Source organism: Mytilus galloprovincialis, chromosome 1 (genome assembly GCF_965363235.1).
Source record: "Mytilus galloprovincialis chromosome 1, xbMytGall1.hap1.1, whole genome shotgun sequence".
In the NCBI taxonomy this organism is placed as follows: Eukaryota; Metazoa; Mollusca; class Bivalvia; order Mytilida; family Mytilidae; genus Mytilus; species Mytilus galloprovincialis.
In genome coordinates, this window is record NC_134838.1 from 74,896,310 (window position 1) to 74,919,558 (window position 23,249).

Below are 23,249 nucleotides of genomic sequence, written 5' to 3' on the forward strand. Positions count from 1 at the left end.
ACAACGAACTATAAGCTGCACGTCACATGAATGATTCCCATAACATAACACTAACCTGGACAGTTTGTTTGTAAGTTCGTCCTTCAGTATGTCCAACCATGCCCCAGTTCAATAAATAATGATTTGCACACTTTTTATCAAAATGATAAGGATGTAAACTTCCAAGCAAAAACGTCACAGTAGGGTTGGGTGAAATTTTTTTAACAAATAGTATAATATTCCCGATTGTGACATTTGGAGTAATATTACATTCTCAAGGCGGTTAACATCATGCACAACAGCAGACTTTGACCCTGACAACACATTCGGTCTAGCTCTTGTTCAGAGGTTTTGCTATTCTTTCGGTTTTTCATCGTTGCCTTGATGATTTAAGTAATTTGAACATTGATAAACTACAGTTATATTATTGATCGTTATTACAAGGAAACGTTGTTAACAATTTACTAACATTGTGAGTATATTTCAATTCATTATAAAATAATATTACAAGGAAACGTTGTTAACAATTTACTAACATTGTGAATATATTTCAATTCATTATAAAATAATTGCTTATAACAAATAATAATCATAAATGAATAACAAGAATTGTTATCATATATTTTTTTTTATTCTGAAGTTGTATTTCAAATTATCACAGTTCACAAAAAATGGCAGCAGCATAATGCAATGACAACCTGTATGAAATGAGTCCAATAAATATACAACGCTAAAATGACTGTTCCAATGTTAATTAAGTCAAGTTATAAATGATTGAATTAAATACATGGTAGGAATATCTAATAAATATTACAAATATTTACAGAGAATTTACAATGAACACAAATTTTATAACCTATAATAATTTAAATAATAAAGTGTTTCTGCATTGATAGTGTGCGTAAAGAGCTGAACTATAAGATATGTTGTATTTCAACTAAATTTCTTACAGAAAATGTTTGTGAACACAAGTGTCAGTTTTTAATAAAGTCTGTATGTTAGATTCCATGTAAAAGTTGTATGATTCTAATGAGTATTGGTGGTTCTCAAAACATTTCATATAACGCTTTCTTAAGAATCCACCTCATTAATTCAGCGTCTTCTTAGTTAATAGACTACATTTACATGTCTTCAGTTAGTTGAACTCACAAAAACAAATGAATTCGTGTTATGACACATCCGCTCTATATACTAGTTTTATAGCTGAATCATAAGACAGCATGTGATAGATTAGCATATTTGTATTTCGCAGTAAAAATACTACTACGAATCGTGTGTCGTCATACTCTCAAGTAGGCTTTCAAAATCATCGGACTCCTTCATGAATCTGTAATCAAAAAATATCATCATTATATATATTTCAACATATTTAAGCTACAATTTTCTAACTGTATATTTTATAACTCAATGTTCAAAGGCAGACTGGAGGTGCTTTCTATATTTTGTGCACATGATCATAATATTTTTTTTATACAACATAAAGAAAATAAGTCAATTTAAAATAAGGGCGTACTTTTTTTCTTCGTTCTTTTTCTTTGTTCAAAAACGTAAAGGCTTTTATTAATGCGGTAATGTGGTAACTTGGATACTTTCATTTTTCAAAATACTGCACTGTCTATTTGTAACTCAATTTTTATTGTGCATCAAGAAAATCGATATGGGAACAAGTGTCTGCCGTTTCAGAATCTTTTGCATCGTGGGTTATGTTTTTTTGTTTAAATCGTAAAATAAAAAAAAGGATTACAAAAATTCCAAATTCAAAGGTAAATTCAAACAAAGGCGACGTCTATAAAAACTGGCAAACCAAACGTCTTTAAACCACTAAACGAGTGAAGAACTACCGTCGTATTTCTAAATTGGTGCAGGCATTTTCTGAGTACAAAATGAAAGATTAAAACCGGTTTAATAGCTAGCAAAACTACCCATTTGTATTTCAGTTATTTATAGCTCTATTCTATCGTTAAATTGGGTATTTTTCATGTTGATGAAGTTTTGCTTTTCGAATAACGTTCAATACAATGGCAATAAACTAATACACACAGTGCAATTGCCAACAGTATGTTGTATAATGCAATGATTAATTGTGGAATAAAATAATTTATATAACAGCTATTTCGAAAAAGAGCTCGGTTACATATACTGTGTTAAGTATTTTATATAAATTGCCTGATGTTAACTGCATTTTGACCAACTACATTTATTTTACACAAACATTCTAACGGTATCCTTACATGCTGACTATAACGGGTTCCAATAGTACATTAAATTCTCAATACCTTTTTTGAGCATCTGAGATCACCACCGGTCTGTGAATCGATTATTTTTTTTTCCTTTTCTTTGTTTTTTTGTGTAGCTTATTGTTTGTCTTTTCGTTGTTTATATGCTTATATGAAATGATTGTCTATTAATGTTCTTTTTAAGACTTCTGATAACACGTTGGTTTCATGAGTTCCTTTTTCAGATACAAATTAATCGTATTGTCCTGTGTCTAATAAAGACACGAGGAAGACAAGAGAAAAAAACTTGAATCCGTTTGCCTCTTTTTGTATAGATTTTATAAGGATACTTTAGCACCTGAATATGTATCTAGGAATGTCGATGAAAACGTTCTAACCAGTATTGATACAAACGATTATCAAAGTGTCCTTAAGGTGCCAGAACATAAAATATGTATAGCATGTAGTAATATTGACGGGCTGCTAGTGAACCACAATCCTACCTGTGTAATGATTCTTTGCTTGAATTTATTAATCCGTCTGTTTCTAATTGTGTCTTTTCTTTAAATATTCTATAAAAAAAAACTCAAATTCATTTATTTTATCAAAAAACAGTAGGAAGCAATTTAGACTGTCATACAAGTTCGAGGATTAGCTAGCAAGATTTATCCACCATTTTCTACCAAAGGAAATGCATGTACCGTTCAGGATAATGATAGTTGTTTTCCATTCTTTTGATATGTTTGAGCTTTTGATTTTGCCATTTGATTATAGACATGTCGTTTTGAATTTTCCTTGGAGTTACGCTTCCTTGATACTTTACGTTTTGTACTGCTAATGATTTATTATAAGACAACTACTTTTGTTTGTTTCTTGGTTAACAATTGCGACACAGGTGACACTTCTCTTTCGTGCAGATGTTTTCCTTTGGCTGTTTGTCTATAGGAAGCTTACATTAGAAGGCGCACGCAAAAAGTCTACTTTTCTACATGTTTTTCATAGGGAGAAAATAATCTTTTTTTGTTCTTGTTTTCTATTCATGCACATGCATGTGTTCGTGTCGGAAGGATTCCTTCAACAACTCGAGTTATTGGTCGTTCTTCAAAACAAATATTAAATACTCAAAATCATTTTATATTGGAATAACAATTGGTTTTTTTTCAGGGATACGATTGGTGAAGGAAAGGTTTTTCAAGTTGTTATCATGATTTTTCCAACTAGTTAGTTAATTGAATGGCCAACAATAGCACTTGCAGAAAAAAAATACGTACGATTCTAAATCTTCTGAGCAACTAATCGACATCTTTTGGTTGCATGTATCTCGATATAACGGCTGCTGAAATGTACATATTTTATCATTCATTTTGGTATCTTATTGTTGTGGAAATAAATAAGTATACATTTTCGTAATATCAATTTTGTTTTGGATTTTTTTATATATTCATGCATTTATCTATTCTTTTTTTAACTTTATATTTCGCATTCATGGTTATCAATAAAAACAAGTAATTATCCATTTTGTTTGAACTAAATCTTGTTCGTGGCTATAATGCGTGAATGTGAGTATTTTCGCATTAATTTAATTTTGCAGTGATCTTTAGGTGATATTTTGTTTTTCTTTCTATTGCAGATATAATGGGTTTTTTTTAATATGACGTTATCGTGAATATACAATATTTATTTTTTTTTCAATTTATTACAATTTAAAGTGTTATCTTCTGTATAAACTTACATATAGCATGAATGTTACCACATTGATTTTAATGGTGAAAATGTTTAAGATAAAACTTTAAAAAGAGCTTCTTTATTCAGATGTAGGATGTTTTATATTTAAGGTTATTTGGGGTTTTTTTAAATGTGGAGATTGATTGGAGGTTTCTGATGACGGATTTGTGAGGAAACACCAATCGTTTATATTATCTTAAATATAGAGCATAAACTCACCGCTGATCCATCATCAATAATGTCTTTTAACTCTGCCATGTTCCTCGACAATTCTCGAAATTTTTCATTCAAATGTAGCTCATTTCTGAATTAAAACTCGGAATTTTAGATAAATAAAAGTTCTGTATTTTTTAAGCAGTTAATATAACTGACTTGAAATTGTTCTTTTAAAATAGTAACTTGATTGATATGTGTACATATTTAGTTTTATTGTTGCAGCAGCATAGCATAATCTTATATTTGTTTTTCGAGACAACGTCCACTGATATGTATGATGAAACCAGCACAATTAATAACCCTTAATGACATACTCATAATTTTGCATCTAAAATTGATTTTTGTTCTTTATGCCTTCATAGCAAATAAAAGTCATCGTCTCATTCGTTGCCAGGACAAATTTCGAAACTTCAACAAAACATGTGAAAGAAAAGGCAGTTCCGCTCTTTCAGGAAATAATTTCAAACTTTTAATATTCGATTTAAGTATTTTATTGAGTTTTCAAAATGTTACCCTAACAACAATGTCGAAGCTTTTTGGTTTACAGATACCATGAATCTGTATCTCAACCCATTAGAGACATGAGGTTTGATCTCTGTTCTTTATATGCCAGAATAATATTCTTATCTGACATTCAACAATTATATCATAATGACGTGTTTGACTGAATTATATGTGACATATTTAGCAAAAGTCACATACAATGTCGACGTACGCGTTCTTTAACCTTATGTTGTGGAGTTTCTTTTGTTTCTAACATTGTAAATAGAATTCTGAACGAAGAAGATCGGTAAATTCCATATTTTTGTTTGGCATTGAAATGTAATTGTCGGTTTTATCGTCGTTTTTATATTGTAATTACCCAAGAATGGCTTGATATTGCTTACGAATATTTTTATTCAAAGTTATAGACGTTCCAATATGATTATGTTTTCTAATTACTTTAAAACGACTTGCATATTATTTACAAATATTAACTTTTAGTTACAAAAGGTTATTTATAAATTCGTTTTCTAATTACCTTAAAATGTCTTGGATATTGTTAACGAATATTTTATTATCACAATCACAATGGTTTATCCAATGGTTTCTGGCTTTGTATACTAAATTCAAAATACTGTCTCTACGAATATAAAAACAAATAATGTGAAAGATAAAAAATCAAAACAAAAAAACTAAGGTTACTGAATTGTATTCGTTACATTTCCATATTCATGCATAATACATTTCCATGAAAGGGTTTTCTTGTTTGCATATACAGTCGTCAATAGTTTTTATTTATATATTTTGAAAAATAGTCCTCCAATCTACCGACGCCTAATATCTAGAGAATAATATCGTAAATTTAAAAATAAAAAGTCCTTGTTTATTTTTATTAAAATGATATAATTTAGCTTCGATAAAAGTTTCTATAAAGTTATTTTCTTTGAAAACCGTAAAAATGTGACACTTTTGTTCATTTTGTAAAGCACATAATGTAGATGGTCAAGTACAAGCCGCCGTTATGTTAAAAAGTAAAATGACTAAATTGCAGAATTTCTAACTTAAACACGTTGAAGGAAACCATGAAATGTTTCATACCTTAAGTTTTTATTACGAACTAAATCCAGAGGTGTTTTCTCCCGGACGGCAGAATACTTCAGAATATCTGATAATGTATCTTTTGATGTCTTCAAATAGCTTTTTAATGTTCCAATACTGTAAAGAAAAATATATACACTTAAAACATATAAACAGCTTAGACTAAGTGTGAATTATACTTACTTGAGCACAAAGGGTGTTTTTCAATGTTGACTTTTCTTTATAAGACTTCTGTGATTAGAAAAACAAGATGCACTAAGAAACACAACTCTTTTTTTTTAATGAAGTCCATTATTTGGAATACAATTCGATATCTTATAGAACATATGACATATTTGGAAGTGAAAGGTAGATCATAAAGAAGTAAATTAACCAATAATAACGAACTACAATGACAATTCAAAATGTAAATTCCCTTATCAAAACCCAAATTCAAAAGCTCAAACATTTTAATCGAATGAAAAACAACTGTCCTTTTCCTGACTTAGTACAGTAATTTCCTTGTGTAGACAATAGTGGATTTAACCTGATTTCATAGCTAGCTTAACAGCTCACTTGTATAATAGTCGTAGTCGATTTCCGTAATATTATTATCAAACTTAAATACTTTTTTTGCTTATATCTTTGAACAATAATAAAGTTGAAATACAGATAATTATAGATTTAATTTTGATTTGTTCAGTATTTAATGTTATAACTTACCATTCATCAGTACATAAAGACGTAAAATCTTTCGATTTTAAATTTCTTTTCATAATACTTGATACATCATGTATTCTCTCCGTGATGTATTCTGTAACTTGTGTGATCTTTAAAAATAATAAAATTCATGAAATATATAATAATTGGTAGTATAAATTCTTCTACATCTTTTATTTTACATTTGTGTATAAAGGATGTAAATGATAATGGATTGGCGTTTAACATCTAGTTGCCCAAAATGATACTAACACAAATTCTCAAGTTTTTGGTTTGAAATGGCCGACAATTGAACCAACGACCTCCCACACTCGAAGTGAGCACGCTACCACAGGCGGTTAAAAAGACATGGGTTGAGAAAATAACTCTCAAAAACGCTTATCATAATGCTTCATCCTTTTCGATTAATACGATGATTATAACTCATCCTTCTTTACTTATATCTTAACTTCAAGGTAGTTACAAACAAACATTCTTTGTTTGAACAATTATGTTATTAATAACAGACTTTCCTATTCATAACAGGTAACCGGCATTTTTAAATGAACTGTTATTTTGATCTAGCTCAAGAAACTTCACATGAGTATGAAACTAATTGACTTCACATCTTGACCAAGCTAGCAAATGTATAAGACTTAACGTGTGTATCATAGTCAACCAATAAAATTTATGTTCAAGTAATGTCGATAACAGTATGAGACTAAAATCATCATTTTTTCAGATTGAATTAAGATTGATAAAATAAATAAGCAAAAACGTTTTGAAGTATCTCCTGGTATGCAAACAACAATTTTTATATTATTTAAATCAAAGTAACGGTAGCAAATGTCAAGTTCAGAAACATAAGGGATATAAAACAGAGTAAATATGGCAAGTCTTTTATAATAAATGCAAAATTTTAGAAATTCTTCAGTCAGCATATACATGTGATAAACATACCTCCATGGTTGGTTGGTGCATTGAACTGTTTTGTGTTCCTCTTGCTCTTAATGGGCTGTCTGTTTGTATTGAACACATTTGTGAACTACACGGTTTTGATCGAGAAAGTCTTTCATTTGCAATCATTTTTAATAACTTAAATTCTTTCTGTAAATCCTTTAACTTTATTTCATTACTATTTCTGAAAAAAACCAGTCAGTATAATCATGGAAAAATACGTGTACATAAAATCATTTTAATAGTTATTGTAACATTTTGGTATAATTGTATTTAACATATAATGTAGTTTATTTGTCTTCTTTAAACATGAAGTCCATTATGTCTGTTTGGAATGCTCACCCAATTTTGGCAATATAAAGGAACTATAAACAATTGTAACACAATTGATGCAAACTCCACTATTCCAGAAGAAACCCGAAAAGAGAATTTACTGAGTAACACCAAAATATACATTGTATGGTATCAGGAATGATATCAAAAATGAAAAACGTTTTTTAATACTGGGTCTTTACTTCTATTATCTTGTGGTGTTTTGGAACCGACAAAATGTTAATTCAGAAATTATTAAGGTACCTAAGTTCCAACTCTCGCATGCAGAGTTTACCCAAGATGTATTTAGCTATTTTTTAGTCTCAACTATTAATACATCCAAGACTTTAACATTTTGGGGTTGAGAGTCCCTGCTAAAGGTCTAAAGGTTAATCAGTCACATTCTTCGGACGGATCACAATTTAAGGCTTAAATGCATGAATGTGTAGGATGATGGTCACCATCAAATGAAGTGTATGTCAATCATATATAGTCTCGTCAAAAAAGAAAATCAAAAGAGGCATCTTACCTTAAATCCGATCGAAAGGTTTGAACACATTTTTTAGCTCGATGTATGTCCTCTACAGTATTGCACAAATAAGCTATAATACAAGCTGCTTTTCGGCCAACTTTGACAAGCATCTCATTTCTTAAATTTGCATTGTCCAGTGTTGAAATATCTATAAATGTACAAACGAACATGGTTGATACATGAAGATTGGGATATTTTTTTATTTTGTGGTTGACCGAACTGTTTACGCGATATTTGCCCACATATGGACATGTGACAATTCCTTTTTTATGTTGACGCCGCGTACGACTAACACAGCACGCAGTGTATGTCGTAGATTAGACAAAAACGATAAAGAGAAAAATAAAATAGAGAATGAAAATGGGGAATGTGTCAAAGAGACAACAACCCGACCATATAACAGACAACAGCAGATCTAAACATGAATTGACCATACGATTTCTAAACAGTTTTCTATTCCATCCGACTTTTCTCAATTTAGGAACTTTTTCTCCAAATCAGATTATACAAGCTTAAACATAACGAATCGTTGCTTAACTGTATAAATGAGTCCATCTTTGCTAGAGTAAATTATAATGATTGACTTATATTTTTCGATTGAAATAAAATAAAAGTTTTATTTTCAAAGTTTTATTTAGCTCAAATAGCTGCATGAGGATAAATGATGTGCGAATTTTTAGTGTGTTGATGTTTGTTTTCGTTGCACTTCATTATTCCTGTTGTTCATGTTTCCCTCTTTTAGTTGATCTATTGCCCTCGGTTTTAGTTTGTAAACCGATTCTTTTTTGTCTCTCAAACGATTTCGGACTTTAAACACCAGTATACTACTGTTGCCTCTATTTAGTATTTAGCGATTATCTTAATGAATCCACCAATGACAAATTCATAGTTATCTAAGAATGCATTTACAAAACGAATGCGTGTTTAAATCTAGTTTTATAGCATATGGTCTGAGGATTCAAAGGGAAGGTTTCCATGTATGTAATTGGTATAACCCACTTCATGTTGTGCTTATTCCACGTGAGGCTATCAGGACCATATGGTGTGCGTCATTTTTTGTCTTTTTAGTACGTCTGCTTTTCCGGAGGAATCGATGTTGTCTGTTGCAATGTCCATGGTTGGTGATCATTGTTATTGTTATTGCCAATTGGCAACAACTGTGACAGAATTAAGGTTAAAAAAATACTGCTGTTACATGTATGTCATAAACATGCATATTAAACTCACCATTTTGAATTCGTGAAGAATTAAAAATATCAACATCAATAGTGGAAATTAACAATAAGGGATTTTCCCGAGATGTAACTGGTAAATCTTTTATCGTTGTGTCCAAGCTAAGATGTTCAATATTTGTTTTTTCAAAATAAATTGTTTGATAACGTCTGTCAATATCAGTCTCTGTTGCAATCATTTCATAAAGCATCGATAACCTGCAATGTATTGAATTTGATAAATGCAATATATAGTTTTAAAATATTTGGCTACTTATATAATCAGGCTATTTATATAACAACATAATATATAATTTTCATATGTCTCAACTAGAAAACGAAAGAATTAATACAAAATTTTAAGATAAAAAAAAACTTTGTGCCAGATAACAATAATGAGATGCGGTATTATTAACAAAGACACACAAATCTAGCGAGTAAAGAAAAACTTTGAACAATTACTGTAAGGACTTCAGTGTTTAGCGAACCAAATCCATCTCTTATCGATAGCCATATGAAAGAACCCAGCATTAGAATATTTTAAATAACTAAAAAGATAAAACAAATGGTCTGATTAATACTATTAAAACAAAAAAATCAAATTTCCGAGATGTAAGCAGACACAATGCTAGAAATAATTGTATTATCTTTTCTTTTTATAAATTTGGCAGGCCAAAATATTAAAAGATGAAGGGCTGTATAACGTGCGATATACCATTTATTGATATGCCTCGATCTACTTGCAAGTTCAAAATTAGAAATACGACTTTGAAACACTTATGCATTCTTCGGAAAATCATATGATAATATATATTCATATTTTCTTGACGTATAGCATTAAAGATACACTTATAAAATATCATGTAGAAACCCTCAAATATAATATATTGAAAACAGTTTGATGTAGAACAATTATTGACTGCAATATTATAATATGTTTCCTGTTTGGTTTTTTTTTTTAAAAGAAACAATTGTTCTGAATGACAAAAGGGAAAAACAAATCTTAGTTTCACGAAAATCTGTGTGTTTTGTTGAAATAATATAATTGTTTAAAAGTGTTTTTCACATACCTAGAGCTTTTATTCAAATAAACAGTTAAGTATTGACAATCACATATGTTCAAAATATGAATAGGCACCGCATTATCTAAATTATATGCTTCCTGGAAGAAGGTTTCGTAGGACCACTGGTGTGCGTTGTTAGCTTCCAACAATCCGGACATCAAAGGTACCAATCTTGATTTTAGACCACTAAAAAATTCAACAGCATTTTCAAATCTAATATGGGGTGTATAATCATTATTATTTTGATTCAAAATATGAAAAGGCTGAAATTGCTATAAATCTGTAAACTATCTTTACGGCATGTGTTTGACTCTCATTTTGAGAAATTATAGTGATGTATATTGTAAATTGATTCCAAAATAAATAATTGGTGTTGTCTGTCTTTCTTCAACTTATCTTGTTGAATATCTTTTCTTGTTGAACTATGTTAACCATATATTTGCATAAATGTTGTTTTGAAGACGGTTGCTATCCACTGTATATTTATTTAACATCTCAATTGCACTGTTCATGTATTTTAAGTCGAGAAAATTTGAGATGATTCAACTGATCTGTTGGTGTCATTTCTGGTTTTAAATTCTGGTGTACAAATTGGAGTATTCGTAAGGGTTATTGTTGAGATGTTCCGATTCGTATTCTTCCATTTCGGGCATTTTATTTTTAGTGTTTGTCTGTTAGTTTATTCATAAAATATTCATTGTTCTGTCAATAAAGGCTCAGTCTGTTTTAGCTTTGATATATGTTTAAAGTTAATTTCTGCATAAGTCATGATGACGATTTTTCTTTCTTATGAAGGCGTGACTTCTAAGTAATTTTCGAATTGTTGTTAGTTTTTACTTCCATCCTTAGTTTCGGATATTCTTTTGTACGAATACCTGCATGATCATTTGTCATAATATATTTACAAAGGGCGTTACATTTCGAAATCATCACAATGACAAAGTTGTAATTTAGGTAACATTACCGTCGAAGTCAATATTTATGACTTTAAGATTAAAACGTAAATATTCCAATATCAAACAAGCTATAGTAAAGTTTTGAATAAAGTTCATTTCCTTATGTGTTTAGGAGGACTTTTGATTCTTATCAAGTACGTCAAGATTGGTGTATATCTTTATATACTATTAATTGAAAGTGTTCGATTTGAAGAGGGTTTTTATAAATAAAATCATTAATCATTTGTATCTTAAAATATTATATACTATATATATGTATACCACATTTTATATTTGTCATGGTCATATGCATACAAATAAAAATTTCCCTATTCCTATTTTTACTTCCTGGGTATCGCTCTACATTTATTGATATGGTACTTGACACTACGCTTCCGGGTTGTTGTCTTTTTTTCAGTTGATATTTCACTTTCTATTGTTTCAATGTATAAGATCAGACAAGAGTATTAGAATAGATACCTTGATATGTTACATGATGTTGGAAACTCAGAACTCCACTGAATCTTTCCGTTTTCCATTTCCTGTATACCACATATTTTTCCTCTTGGTTTTTGACTAATTATTAAAAACCTTAAAAGAATATTTCAGTATGTTACTATTGCGTAAAATAAATAAAATAAAATGTAATTCCGATATTTCCTCATTACATAATTTTAAGAAAATTTGATACTTCTGAAATTTGACAGTTTGTATTTCCTCCCGAAAGTTTCAATTGTCCTGCTCTTCCGGTGTTGCATAAAATAAAAATATAGTCTTAACGAGGAAAACTACCTCGGATTTCAATAGAACAAAAAGGGATTTTTCCAAATTACAGTACTGATATTCTTATCTATTTTAAGTAACAATGAGACACTTACAAACAATGGACTTTTTAAAAACTAAAATAATTTACCAATGTTAATATAACTGTAACGCGACAAAAGAAAACTTCCTTTTCTGTACTTTTGTCATTATTCTATTCATAATCTCAGTACGGAAACGAAATAATTAAAGGTTCATCTATAAAATTTAATTATAATTTCAACTTAATTTTGATATTAGAACGATCAACAACCCACTATCTGCTGCAAGAAGCTTTCTTACTTCGTCAGAAAAAATCAATTTTATTAAACATAGTAAATATCCAACAATGATTAAGATAATTTTTCAAATTTATTCATGAAATAGATGCATTTCTAAACAAATACGTAACTTTATAATACTAGTACTTACATAGTTTGCCTATTCCTTCTTGCGCCGCCATAAGGCTTGAAAGGAACATTACCCGATGCAGCATGAAACAACGTTACCCCTAATGCCCATTTATCCACACATGAGTTCACCTTTACATGACTAGATTTCTGTATGAAAGCTCCTTTATAAAGTAACGGGTGCTGGAAATAAAGACTTGTTAAAATAAGTACTTGAAAATCGAATAAATTAGAAAAATGCTATGTTTTTAGGCTTCAATATACATAGGTAAGTTTGTATTGTCAAATCTTTTTGACAAAAACAAATTATAAACAACAGATTGTTGGGTTTTAAGTATTTACGTATATACACTTTATCAATATAATTTATTTATTCAAAATCTTCAAGTAAATAATGGGTCGTAGTAAAACCAACAGGAAAATACATAGGTCTGATGATTACTGATGTTATTTTTAAGGGGAATCACAAACGCATTCGTTTCCACTGACACTCCCATTTGTCTTTATCTTCATGCAACCACACCTTCTATTTGACGTGGTTACTAGGAGTATATGCATAATCCATGTATTGTAATCGTAACATGTTTTAACCGCAATGCATCCTGAATACATTCGATATATAAGTTTCACCACACGCTTGAGAAACTGCAGTGCAAACTTTTACTTTGAATGTATGGTTGTTTTACATTATTCCTTGGTTTGTGAGTTCAGTCGAGTATAACGTTTATATGTTAGAATGTTATCCAAATATATCTCATTTTAGCATTTTTGCAAAATATGTTTATTCTAAATGTTTCAGTACACTGTACTTGTCTGGCTGTTTAAAGCTTCTCAAAGTGAAATGTCGATCTGTTAGTATTAATTTATCATTTTTTCAATTCTACCAACTGCTTTGCAAAGTCATAGGTCTTGATGGGGTAAATAGAAAAGAAAATAATCTGTCAATTACATTAACGGTACCAATTTGTCTACACCAGGTGAGCATGAATGTCAAATGAATGAAGAATGTACAAAAATTGAAAAGAATTCCATAATACAGAAAAGAAACCCCTGCCTTACCCCCTCTAACCCCATCATGACCCGTTTAACTGTACATTTATTTAGATATTAGAAACAATTACCAGATATTCTTCTGTACCCGCCAATGAAAGACACATTTCCTCGTCGTACTGGGAATGATTTTGTCTTGAGGATCCAAAATCAGATATTTTAAAGGTTATTCTGTTAAAAGAAAAATTATAAGAATAACAAAGTTAAAATGTGAAAATAATTGTAAGTAAAAGAGTAAATTGATTGTTAGAATAAAATCGAAGATATTGTTCGATTACAGATGATCATTGTAGTAATTAATCAGATGACATCAATTTCAAGTAGCTGGAATGACATATAAATTATACCAGTAACGTTATCTTTAGGTATTTTATATTCATTATCTTTGTATTTAAAAAAAATAACAAAAGTTGAATCGAAAGTATATTGTAAATCGTATAGTTTCTGATTTACTTTCCCTCTAACATACTGAAGAGGTTTTTTTTTTTGGGGGGGGGGGTTGAAGGGGGTCGTTACTTACATATTTGGCACGGATTTGGTAATGAGTATATTTGCTGGTTTGATATCACGATGAACAAAGTCTTTAGAATGTAATTCTTGTAAACCTGAAGCTGAAACAGATATTATAAATAAAACAAGTTGTTTATAAAAGGCAAAACTACAAAACTACGAGTTAATTGGAATATAATGCAATAGTTTCTTTATGCTGAGACAATTGTTATTAGTGGTCTCGCACTATTTATTACATTAAGGACATATAGCAAAACAGTGTTACGACACAAAAGAAGTTCTGATAGTGGTAGAATGGGTTATTATTTCAAACTTTAAACTAATTAATTATGTTGAAACATTTTTCTTCAACATATAATGTGATTATTGATTTAATCATAAGTATTTGAAATGTTTATTTTATTTTTGTTATACATTTAAAACCAGTCGTTAATTCATCAGATACTTGACCATAAGTAATCTATTTTTACTCTCTATGAAATACCGTAGTATAACTAGTAGTCAATTAAACTGTTAAAGAATATATGGCAGGCTAGAAATATACTTTTCAATATTCAAAATATATTAATAAAATAAAATATTTAAAAAGGGGGGCTACAGAATGTCTATGTTGTACACTTTCCACATGAAGGAGTGTACGTTGTTTACATACGTTTCCAATTCAAATTTTCACAAAACCATGATTTATTAATAAAACAAAAAGGGGGACATACATTACTTGGAAGAAATTAGTGCAATGACAATATTTCCATTGACTGTTTCTAAGATAAAGAAAACTGTTTCTAAAACTAAATGATTTCGATTCTCGTCTGTAGGTATAAATCTTTACTTTATTCGTCTGTTTTTAAATAAAATAGAAAGAAAAAGTCACCGGATAACACTCATTGAAGATAACATTTTCATAAATTTGATGATTATTTCAACGAGTGTGGGAATTTATTTCAATTGTTGCTTTGACGCCTTCCTGAGATAAATCTATGAAATTCAAAATTAAAAAAATACCCTCAGCTGAAGAGATGATTATCTGGTCCGGACTAGGTTATACCATGACCATAAATTGTTTTATCAATCATATTATGGATCGATGAAGTAGCAGATCATTACGCTACTAAATATGGTCAAACTTTTATTTTGTTCTATTTTAAAGACCACGTGGAGGTTTATTGAAGGGAAATCTAGAATTTATCTATATCGGATGTGCTATACAATTAAGGAGGAAGTCATAAATATTTATTTTTAGTACCCTCTTGTTGTTAATCAGTGATTACCTAAGAGTCCAACATTTAATAGTGTAATTTAAAACATGCGATTTGAACCTATCCGGGTTTTTTTAAACACTATCTTTTTTATCTGAGTTATTTTTGTGCAATGTGTTTCCAGTTCCTTTCTCGTGATTCTGTGCTTGCTATAGCAAAACCAACTTTTCGTAGCTTTTTGGCACATGCATTGGTCAGATAAATATTTTTTCGGCCACTTTGTATTGCTATTTTCGTACCCTCCCCATCTCTCCTTTACACCATCAGTTAAACCTTTTAAAACAATTATATTATAACAGTTTTGCGTGACGAGATATTTTATATGCTGTGTATATTAGGTCTTCCTTGATCGTAAGCTAATTAAATCGAATTTGAGAAAATTATATGTACCATAAAATATTTAACATGTTCTCTCAAGGAATTTAAACAAATTAAAAAAGCATGAATTGATTCCTATGAAGTTTTCTGTTACCGTTTCCTACTTTTGTCGGTGTATTATGTGAAACTAAGATAGACAAAAGCATGCTGATGGCAAATTTTTAAATACAAATATTTCATTGCAAATAATTTGGGGTTTTTTTTAATCTTGAGTTTAAAAAAATCTTTAATTACGGGACAATAATTATAAATTAGTTAATTATTATAACATTTTCGTATTCGTATTCGTATTCGTAATGAGGCGTATTCGTACAGGAACAATAATTTCTACACATGTAATACAATAAGCCATGATCTATTTCATACCTAAATGGGTTAATAATAATGTGAAGAGAATATCGGGTAATCCGTTCATGTATTCTGGTTCCTGTAGCATGGTTTGTAAACTTCCGCCGGAACAAAATTCCATAACTATTACCGTTTTATTTGAAACCATCTGAAAATAGATTACAACAATTTACCAAAGTTTGATATAATATTTTAAGCTAATTGTTGTAGCTTTGAATTTATTATTCCAGCTCTAGTAAATACCATTATTTGTGATCGGGACGACATACCCGTGACTGCTGAACAACTATTAAGAATGATGTAAATAATAATCTTATTTCTTGCCTTTTCTGTTCTTTTCACTATTATTCATATAAAATGCAATATTTGAATATTTGAATATTTCCTTTTTATATCTTTAAATATAATGTTCCTCATGCATAACTGATTCCTTGTACGTGTTCGGCTCTACGCATCTGGCCATTTTTGGTTGTCAGTTCTACAAAGTTGGTACTAGGTTTTCGATTTTCAATTATTTTGACATCGATCACCCCTAATAAGATATTAATGTTGGAAATACACATGTGTTGCTATAAAATCTGTACCGTTAAAATAATTAATTAACTACATGTATTATTCATATCCATAGATTCAATCATGTTTATATATTTAGGCAATGTATTTCTGAGAATGTGAATGGCAATCCGTGTATTGCTATTTCTCGTTTTATACAGAATTATCTTAATGTGTCTATGTTGTATACCTCATCTTCAATGCCAAACAGCTGAACAATATTTGTATGCCGGAAAGACAGAAGAGCATCTGTTTCCCGTTGAGTTGCTTTATCTGCTCCTGCACGTTTCGGTACTTTTAAAGCTCTTTTTTCACCAGTTACCTGTAAGTAAATAATAAAAACCTTCAGATTGGAACTATAAAACAATAAAAAAAAAAAAAAAAAAAAAATCTGTTCATATGTTTTGTAAAAGTTTACCAACTATGAATAATATCTGGCGAGCATGATTATATTGAAGCATCTGTTTGTAGAGAAAAAAGGAATAGAAAGTTCAAATATCCATTTAAAAGTGTGTTATTTTGGTAAATTATCTTCTCTATTGTCAATCTTCCTTTCCTGTTTATTTGAAAGCTACTTTCCATTGCCGTCTTTTTATGCTTTTCAAACATCAGATAAGTCGGTATCTGTATTATAAATTTTAGTTAAGCTGAAATTTATCCATAATCCAATCGCCTTTTACGGCACTCTTTATTATAGTTTTGCGTATGCGTAAGGTTTTTGTTGCCTACCATCTTTGTATAAAAGAGTTAAGTGAGTTTTTGTTTTGTGTTTTTGTAAAACATTTTAATGCCCAAGTTCATATTAGTTCACCAACTCAATTTTTATTTCTTCTCTTTCACTCTTGCATGTTTATCATTTATATTCCCTTCGACTAAGATCTATAATTGCTGCTTTTTATGGATATATTAAGTGTCTTTATTTTACTCAAATATTTTTTTTTAAATGTTAGCTCCTCTGGTTTTGTAATGTTTGCCATATTTTTGGAATTCTCTGGTTTTATCCAATCATGCTTTACCCAAAATAAAAATTGTCCACTAACTCCTACTTTTCCTTTCATAATTTTATTTCATATAGTTTCAAAAACACATATTTGAAAACTCTAAATAGACTATATTGCCGCCAAATTTTCAATGGATTATATCTTAAAATCAACCACACGGACCCTTCATTTTTTCTGCTTTTTTAGTTCCTTTAAATTTATATACTTTTACTTTAAACTGTCTTTTGAAAAGCTTGTAATTTTGAAATAGAGTGGTTCGATTGTCTCATTTTTTTGGCAGTTCAACACCAGCATACCTTATTGTATCCGAGAAATACACAAGAGAATGCTCCTTGTCCCAGTCTATCCTTCAAGCTGTAATAATGGTTAACAGTTTCTCCTACATATTCCATTCCTTGATTTGTAAATTGCCATCTCCTTGGTTACAGTCTTAAAATAAAAAGTGAACGTAAATAATTATCTCCTTGGTTACAGTCTTCGATAGAAGTTGCCCGTAAATTACCGAACCCTTTGATTACAATCTTCGAATAAAAATTGTGCATAAATTAACACCTCCTTTGTTACAGCTGCAAGAAAACAAATTGTACGTAAATGATCATCTCCATGGTTACAGTCTTAGTCAAGATTTGTCCGTAAATTGCCAAACCCTTTGGTTACTTAGAATAAAAATTGTGCAAAAAGATTTGAAATATGTATTGTATTTAATGAGTTCTACCTTATAAACTTTCTAAACTGGTTTTTCTACAAAAACACTAAAATAAAAGCTTATTTCAGTATTAAAATAAAATTATTCTTAATTCTTCCGCGTTTTTTTTTTAACTTGTTCTATTGTATTTATAGATTCTAGTTATAAACAATGCTTTCATTCACGTGTTCACATTAATGATTTTATTGTTTTTCCAGTTTCCGTTTAATATGAATGAAAATTTTCAAAATGAAAGAAGCTACGTCTTTTGTATAGGAGGCCGCACATAGGGATCGATATTTCGTGATTATTGTGGAAAATTAGCACATTTTCATCAACAATTGTAATTATTTGGATATGACATACCCCTCCCCACTTAAGTGTTTTTTAAAACATACTCCGTCTAAAGTCTCAACTCTATTGTATATAAAGCTCCGTATTTTGCACTTTAAAGTACTTATAGGGCTTTAATGTAATAAAGAGGAAAGTAGGATACAATACAAAATCATATCTATGTCTATTTATGGCGGTCTTATTGTGTATAAAAATGCATTTTTGAAAGCTCTTCCGTGATTTTTCAAATTGTTGAATGGACAATTTAATTATAAAGTTTATCAATTGAAACAGCATCCTGAAAGGAAATTCCTTTCATTCTACAAATTGTTAATTTAAAATGAAAACGTTCATTTAGAAACTGTAAAATAATATAGATCACAAACGTACATGTAGGTACATTTACATATATAATACGTAATAACAACTTTGTCTACTAGGTTGACAAAGTATGATAAATATATAAGTTTATTACCTACTTTGCTCTTTGTAATTTTGAATATTCTTAGAAACAGAATTATAACTAACACAGATCTACATTGTAGTCGCGGTCATACTAGTATAAGTTACACAGTGTACTAGTGGACTAACATATCATATATATATAATAAAATAGGGTCAGTAAATTCCATATGGGATGAGAACGAATGTGTAACTAATAGTAATGCTATACATTTCCAGGAATATTATTGTTTAAAGGCGACCGCGTGGAGAACGTGTATATTTAATATGGGGTTAGTAGGCGTGATTTAGGTAAGATAATGGTTCATGTTTTAAGAGACAGTAGGAGTAGTACAACGCTGCTGTATACCTAGAACCTGATTAATTGTTCAGGCAAACATTTTGTTTTCATATATTTTCAAAAGACACTCTTACAAACTTTCAGAAAACCTCTGTTTGCGTTATTCCGTAAATTGTTAAAACGATCATATTCATTAATTTTCGAAAATAAGGAAGATATTGGCGGCATCTGTTTAATCTTGGGTATTAAGGTTGGTCACTCGTGACCTATGCTTGGGAGTGCCGCAAGGCTTGACGGATACATATAGACACGCAATTACATCCTTATGGGGACGCAATCGGAGGCTTTTTTCAGCTGGCCCCTATACAAAAATGAGTAGTTGTTCAGTGATAATGGACGTCATACTCAACTCCGAAATATGAAAAAGAAACTTAAATTAAAAATCGTATAAGACTAACAAATGCCAGAGGCTCATGGCTTGGGAAAGGTGCTAAAATGCGGCGGGGATAAACATGGTATTTGATATTTCAACCATAACCGTAGCCAGGGGGTTCGGACACCCCCTCCTTTGAAAACAAGAAAGCACTGCTAAAGTCATCATTCTGTGTGAATTGTGACTGTTAAAGTTAAGTACGCTAGTCCAAATAATCCCCCATGGAAATTCCTGTATATGGGCCTGACAACCCTCCTCCTATACCTCTAGCCAATGTAGAAAAAGCAAACACACAGCAATACGCACAGTAAAACTCGATTAAAAGAAGTCCGAGTCCGATGTCAGAATAGGTACACAATAACAAGCTTCTGTACTTTGTTTCTCTCTGGTTTTTTTTTCAGAATATGATCCTCTCTGTTAAAGCATATTATAGAACACAGTCATATTAAGCTTTTTTCTGCTTAGGTCGGGTTGTCTCTTTGACACATTCCTCATTTCCATTCTCTATTTTATTTTCATATTACTATTTTCCCTAGCCGAAATATTTGCAGCTGAACGTAACGTGGTTAACCATTAATGATAACTGAACATCAATTTTATCAATTTCAACTTATTATATTAAACAAACATTGTATTTACCTTTTCCCACATAAATTTGAACCTCTCCTTGCAATTTTCAATTTGGTTATTTCATTTGACTCATTTTTCATGTCATTTTAAATAAACTGCCACCTCCGCCTGTATGCTAATTGCGGTAATGATTTTTAACGTTTGTGCTCTTTCTGGATTAACCTATTCGTGCACTTTCAACTGTCTTATATATTCTTTCAGTATTAAACGGACGATTACAAAAATTTTTTATGTTTCACATTTTTGGCGCTTTTCCAAACTGTAACCCATCATTTTTGGCGATTTTCCAGCAGGGAAAACCGACCAGAGAGATCTACTTATTATATAAGTACCTTTTCAACAACGTCTATAACTGAAAGATGACCCTCGCCCTTATACGTTGTATAAGACAATGAATAACCCAAAAAAATGCATTATAGCTACACGACTCGCTTGGATATAACTTCTGACATACATTTTATAGGTAATGATGTCTAAGATGGGACATTGATGTCTGTGAATACCCACCGCTGCCAATGTTGGTCTGAGTAAAAAGATACTCAATCTACTTAACACGTAGAATCAACGATAACAGCGATTTTACTTTGCATTTAAATTTGTTTCATTTTCAATACTCACAGTACACAATAAGAAAAGAAAATATAAAAAAACAAATCGCATAAAAAAAATAACTCTTCGCCTACTTCAAGAAATACTGGTAAGTCATTGCCAAGGCCAAAACGGAGATAAATATCTGTTTGTACATCATTTAAATATAAGAACCCCCCTTTTTTTACTCTAAACAACTAATCTAACTTGCAAGAGAAGAAAAACAGTTCACCTTACATATATGTCATATATATAACTTATAACAGCCAAAATGCATCTGTCTACCCTGTTTCTCCTGACAATAAACGTTCGGGTCTACACATGAACTGTTTCTTTGTTTGAATACTAATTATTATATATCTATTATAGTTTTTTATCAGCGATATAAATTTAATGAAACGAAAGTGTCGCTGAACATTATATTTTTTTGGTATATAATGATTGCGGCAAACCTAGTTTCAATATTTTTATGAAAATAAATTAGAAAACTATAAAAAGAGCGGTTGTGTTTTCAAAATCATTTCTTACCTTTTTACATTACATCTGCAGTAGTACGTCAGCGGGCATTTTAAAATAAATTGGAAATCCAGATGACAACGCGGAAAATCCGCTTGTACTTTTAGAAATCAAATATTCAAAATATAAAGATAATATTACTCGAACACAATACTAAAATACTTGATATATAATTACCTCTTTAACTAGTCCATGATGAATATTTATATAAATGTATTTGATTTGATATTGTCCTTTCATTTTTATTCTAAAAATAGAAACTGGTATTCCCCGGAAGTAAATCGTATTGTAAACATAAACATGATAAACCAAATCAATTGTAATATTGATTTTAATAGAAGATTATACAAAACATTATCTTTTTCAATACATGATTGTCGTTATGTGTAGGATAATTTAAATTATGATTGCATTGTACGTACATATATCTGAATTTGATAGTGTATTTTGAGCGTAATTCATGTAAAAATAATAGTGTACATATACTTTGTATGCTTACCTTTGTAAATACGGTAGATATAAAGGCTACATGTAGTTCCTTGTTTATTATCGGGAAAAAAGAATGACATTTATTTCATTGAACCTTGTGGTTTGAGGTTTGGACATGAAAAGATGTATATATAAAAAGTTTTCTGAGAAAAATGAATTGCATTTAGATATTTAAATTAGGTCAAACTAATATTAAATACATGTATAACAGGCAAACAATTAAGTAAGAAAGCTAAACTTTAACAATTAAAAAAATTGAATTATAATATATAATTGATATTTAAACTGTAATAATTATAAAAACATAAATTAGCAAAAAGCAGGTCAGACTTGGACTTTTTCATATCTAATGTCCTTAAACTTTGTAATTCTTTAATACTGCTTATTGGCCTCTGGAAGACGAAACGCTCCTCTTGTCACGTACTAGATCATAGGCCGATCCAAGGGGAGTTTGGTTAAATATATAGGGAACCACTGATGCATGACTGGAGCGCCACCCCTGTTTGTGTCAGTCAGTGCCCCCTTCCCCCTTAATAAAAAAAATCGGGTTCCATCCCTGTAGATCATAACCGGTATCTTTGATTCAAATCAATTGAAAATTTTATGAGTTCGAAATTATATTCGAGATCATTAATATGAGTTTTTCAGCTTTGTGCTATTGTCTTTATATATTTTATAAAGTAAGTGGGGAGAAATTTAAAATTAAAAATATCAGCTGGAAATGATAAATTTCTAAATTATATATGTCTTTTAAAATCATTAATCGACTATAATTGTATATGAGCTATTGCTATAAATGCATTTTTTTTACTAAAATCTTATCTGAATTCGACAGTTGATTCCCCTGGTTATTGTCAATGTTTACATTAATAGCTATATGTTTTGCGTTATTGGTTTTATAAATATCTTAAATTCAAATTTAAATTCAAATTTAAATTCAAATTTAAATTCATTCTTATTCCTATAATCATAGGGCCCTTTTCGGAATATAAATATTCGACATGTTGTTCCACACTCTCATGCAATAAAATTGAGAAAGGAAATGGGGAATGTGTCAAAGCGAAAACAACCCGACCATAGAGCATAGACAGCACTATTACACTTTTCTCACTCTGAATATG

General features: G+C 30.2%; 1 protein-coding gene across 4 annotated transcripts; it reads right to left on the reverse strand.

Moving 5' to 3' along the window:
* Positions 1 to 588: 588 nt before the first annotated feature.
* LOC143083587 (serine/threonine-protein kinase TBK1-like) lies at positions 589 to 21,906 on the reverse strand. Of its 4 annotated transcripts, none has more exons than XM_076259860.1 (19): positions 21,817 to 21,906; positions 18,009 to 18,141; positions 16,902 to 17,033; positions 16,178 to 16,307; positions 14,188 to 14,278; positions 13,739 to 13,838; positions 12,640 to 12,800; positions 11,887 to 11,997; positions 10,478 to 10,657; positions 9,424 to 9,626; positions 8,194 to 8,344; positions 7,356 to 7,536; positions 6,420 to 6,526; positions 5,718 to 5,834; positions 5,158 to 5,259; positions 4,140 to 4,224; positions 3,467 to 3,531; positions 2,699 to 2,767; positions 589 to 1,306 (listed from the first exon to the last, which is right to left on the reverse strand). In XM_076259860.1, exons 2-19 carry the CDS (start codon positions 18,102 to 18,104, stop codon positions 1,243 to 1,245), a joined length of 2,145 nt encoding a protein of 714 aa, XP_076115975.1. In that variant the 5' UTR covers positions 18,105 to 18,141; positions 21,817 to 21,906; the 3' UTR covers positions 589 to 1,242. The 4 variants fall into 4 exon arrangements, with proteins under 4 accessions (XP_076115975.1, XP_076115986.1, XP_076115967.1 ...); XM_076259871.1 differs by lacking the exon at positions 21,817 to 21,906 and adding an exon at positions 21,652 to 21,790 and having other exon boundaries at positions 3,467 to 3,528; XM_076259852.1 differs by lacking the exon at positions 21,817 to 21,906 and adding an exon at positions 21,652 to 21,790.
* Positions 21,907 to 23,249: the final 1,343 nt, after the last annotated feature.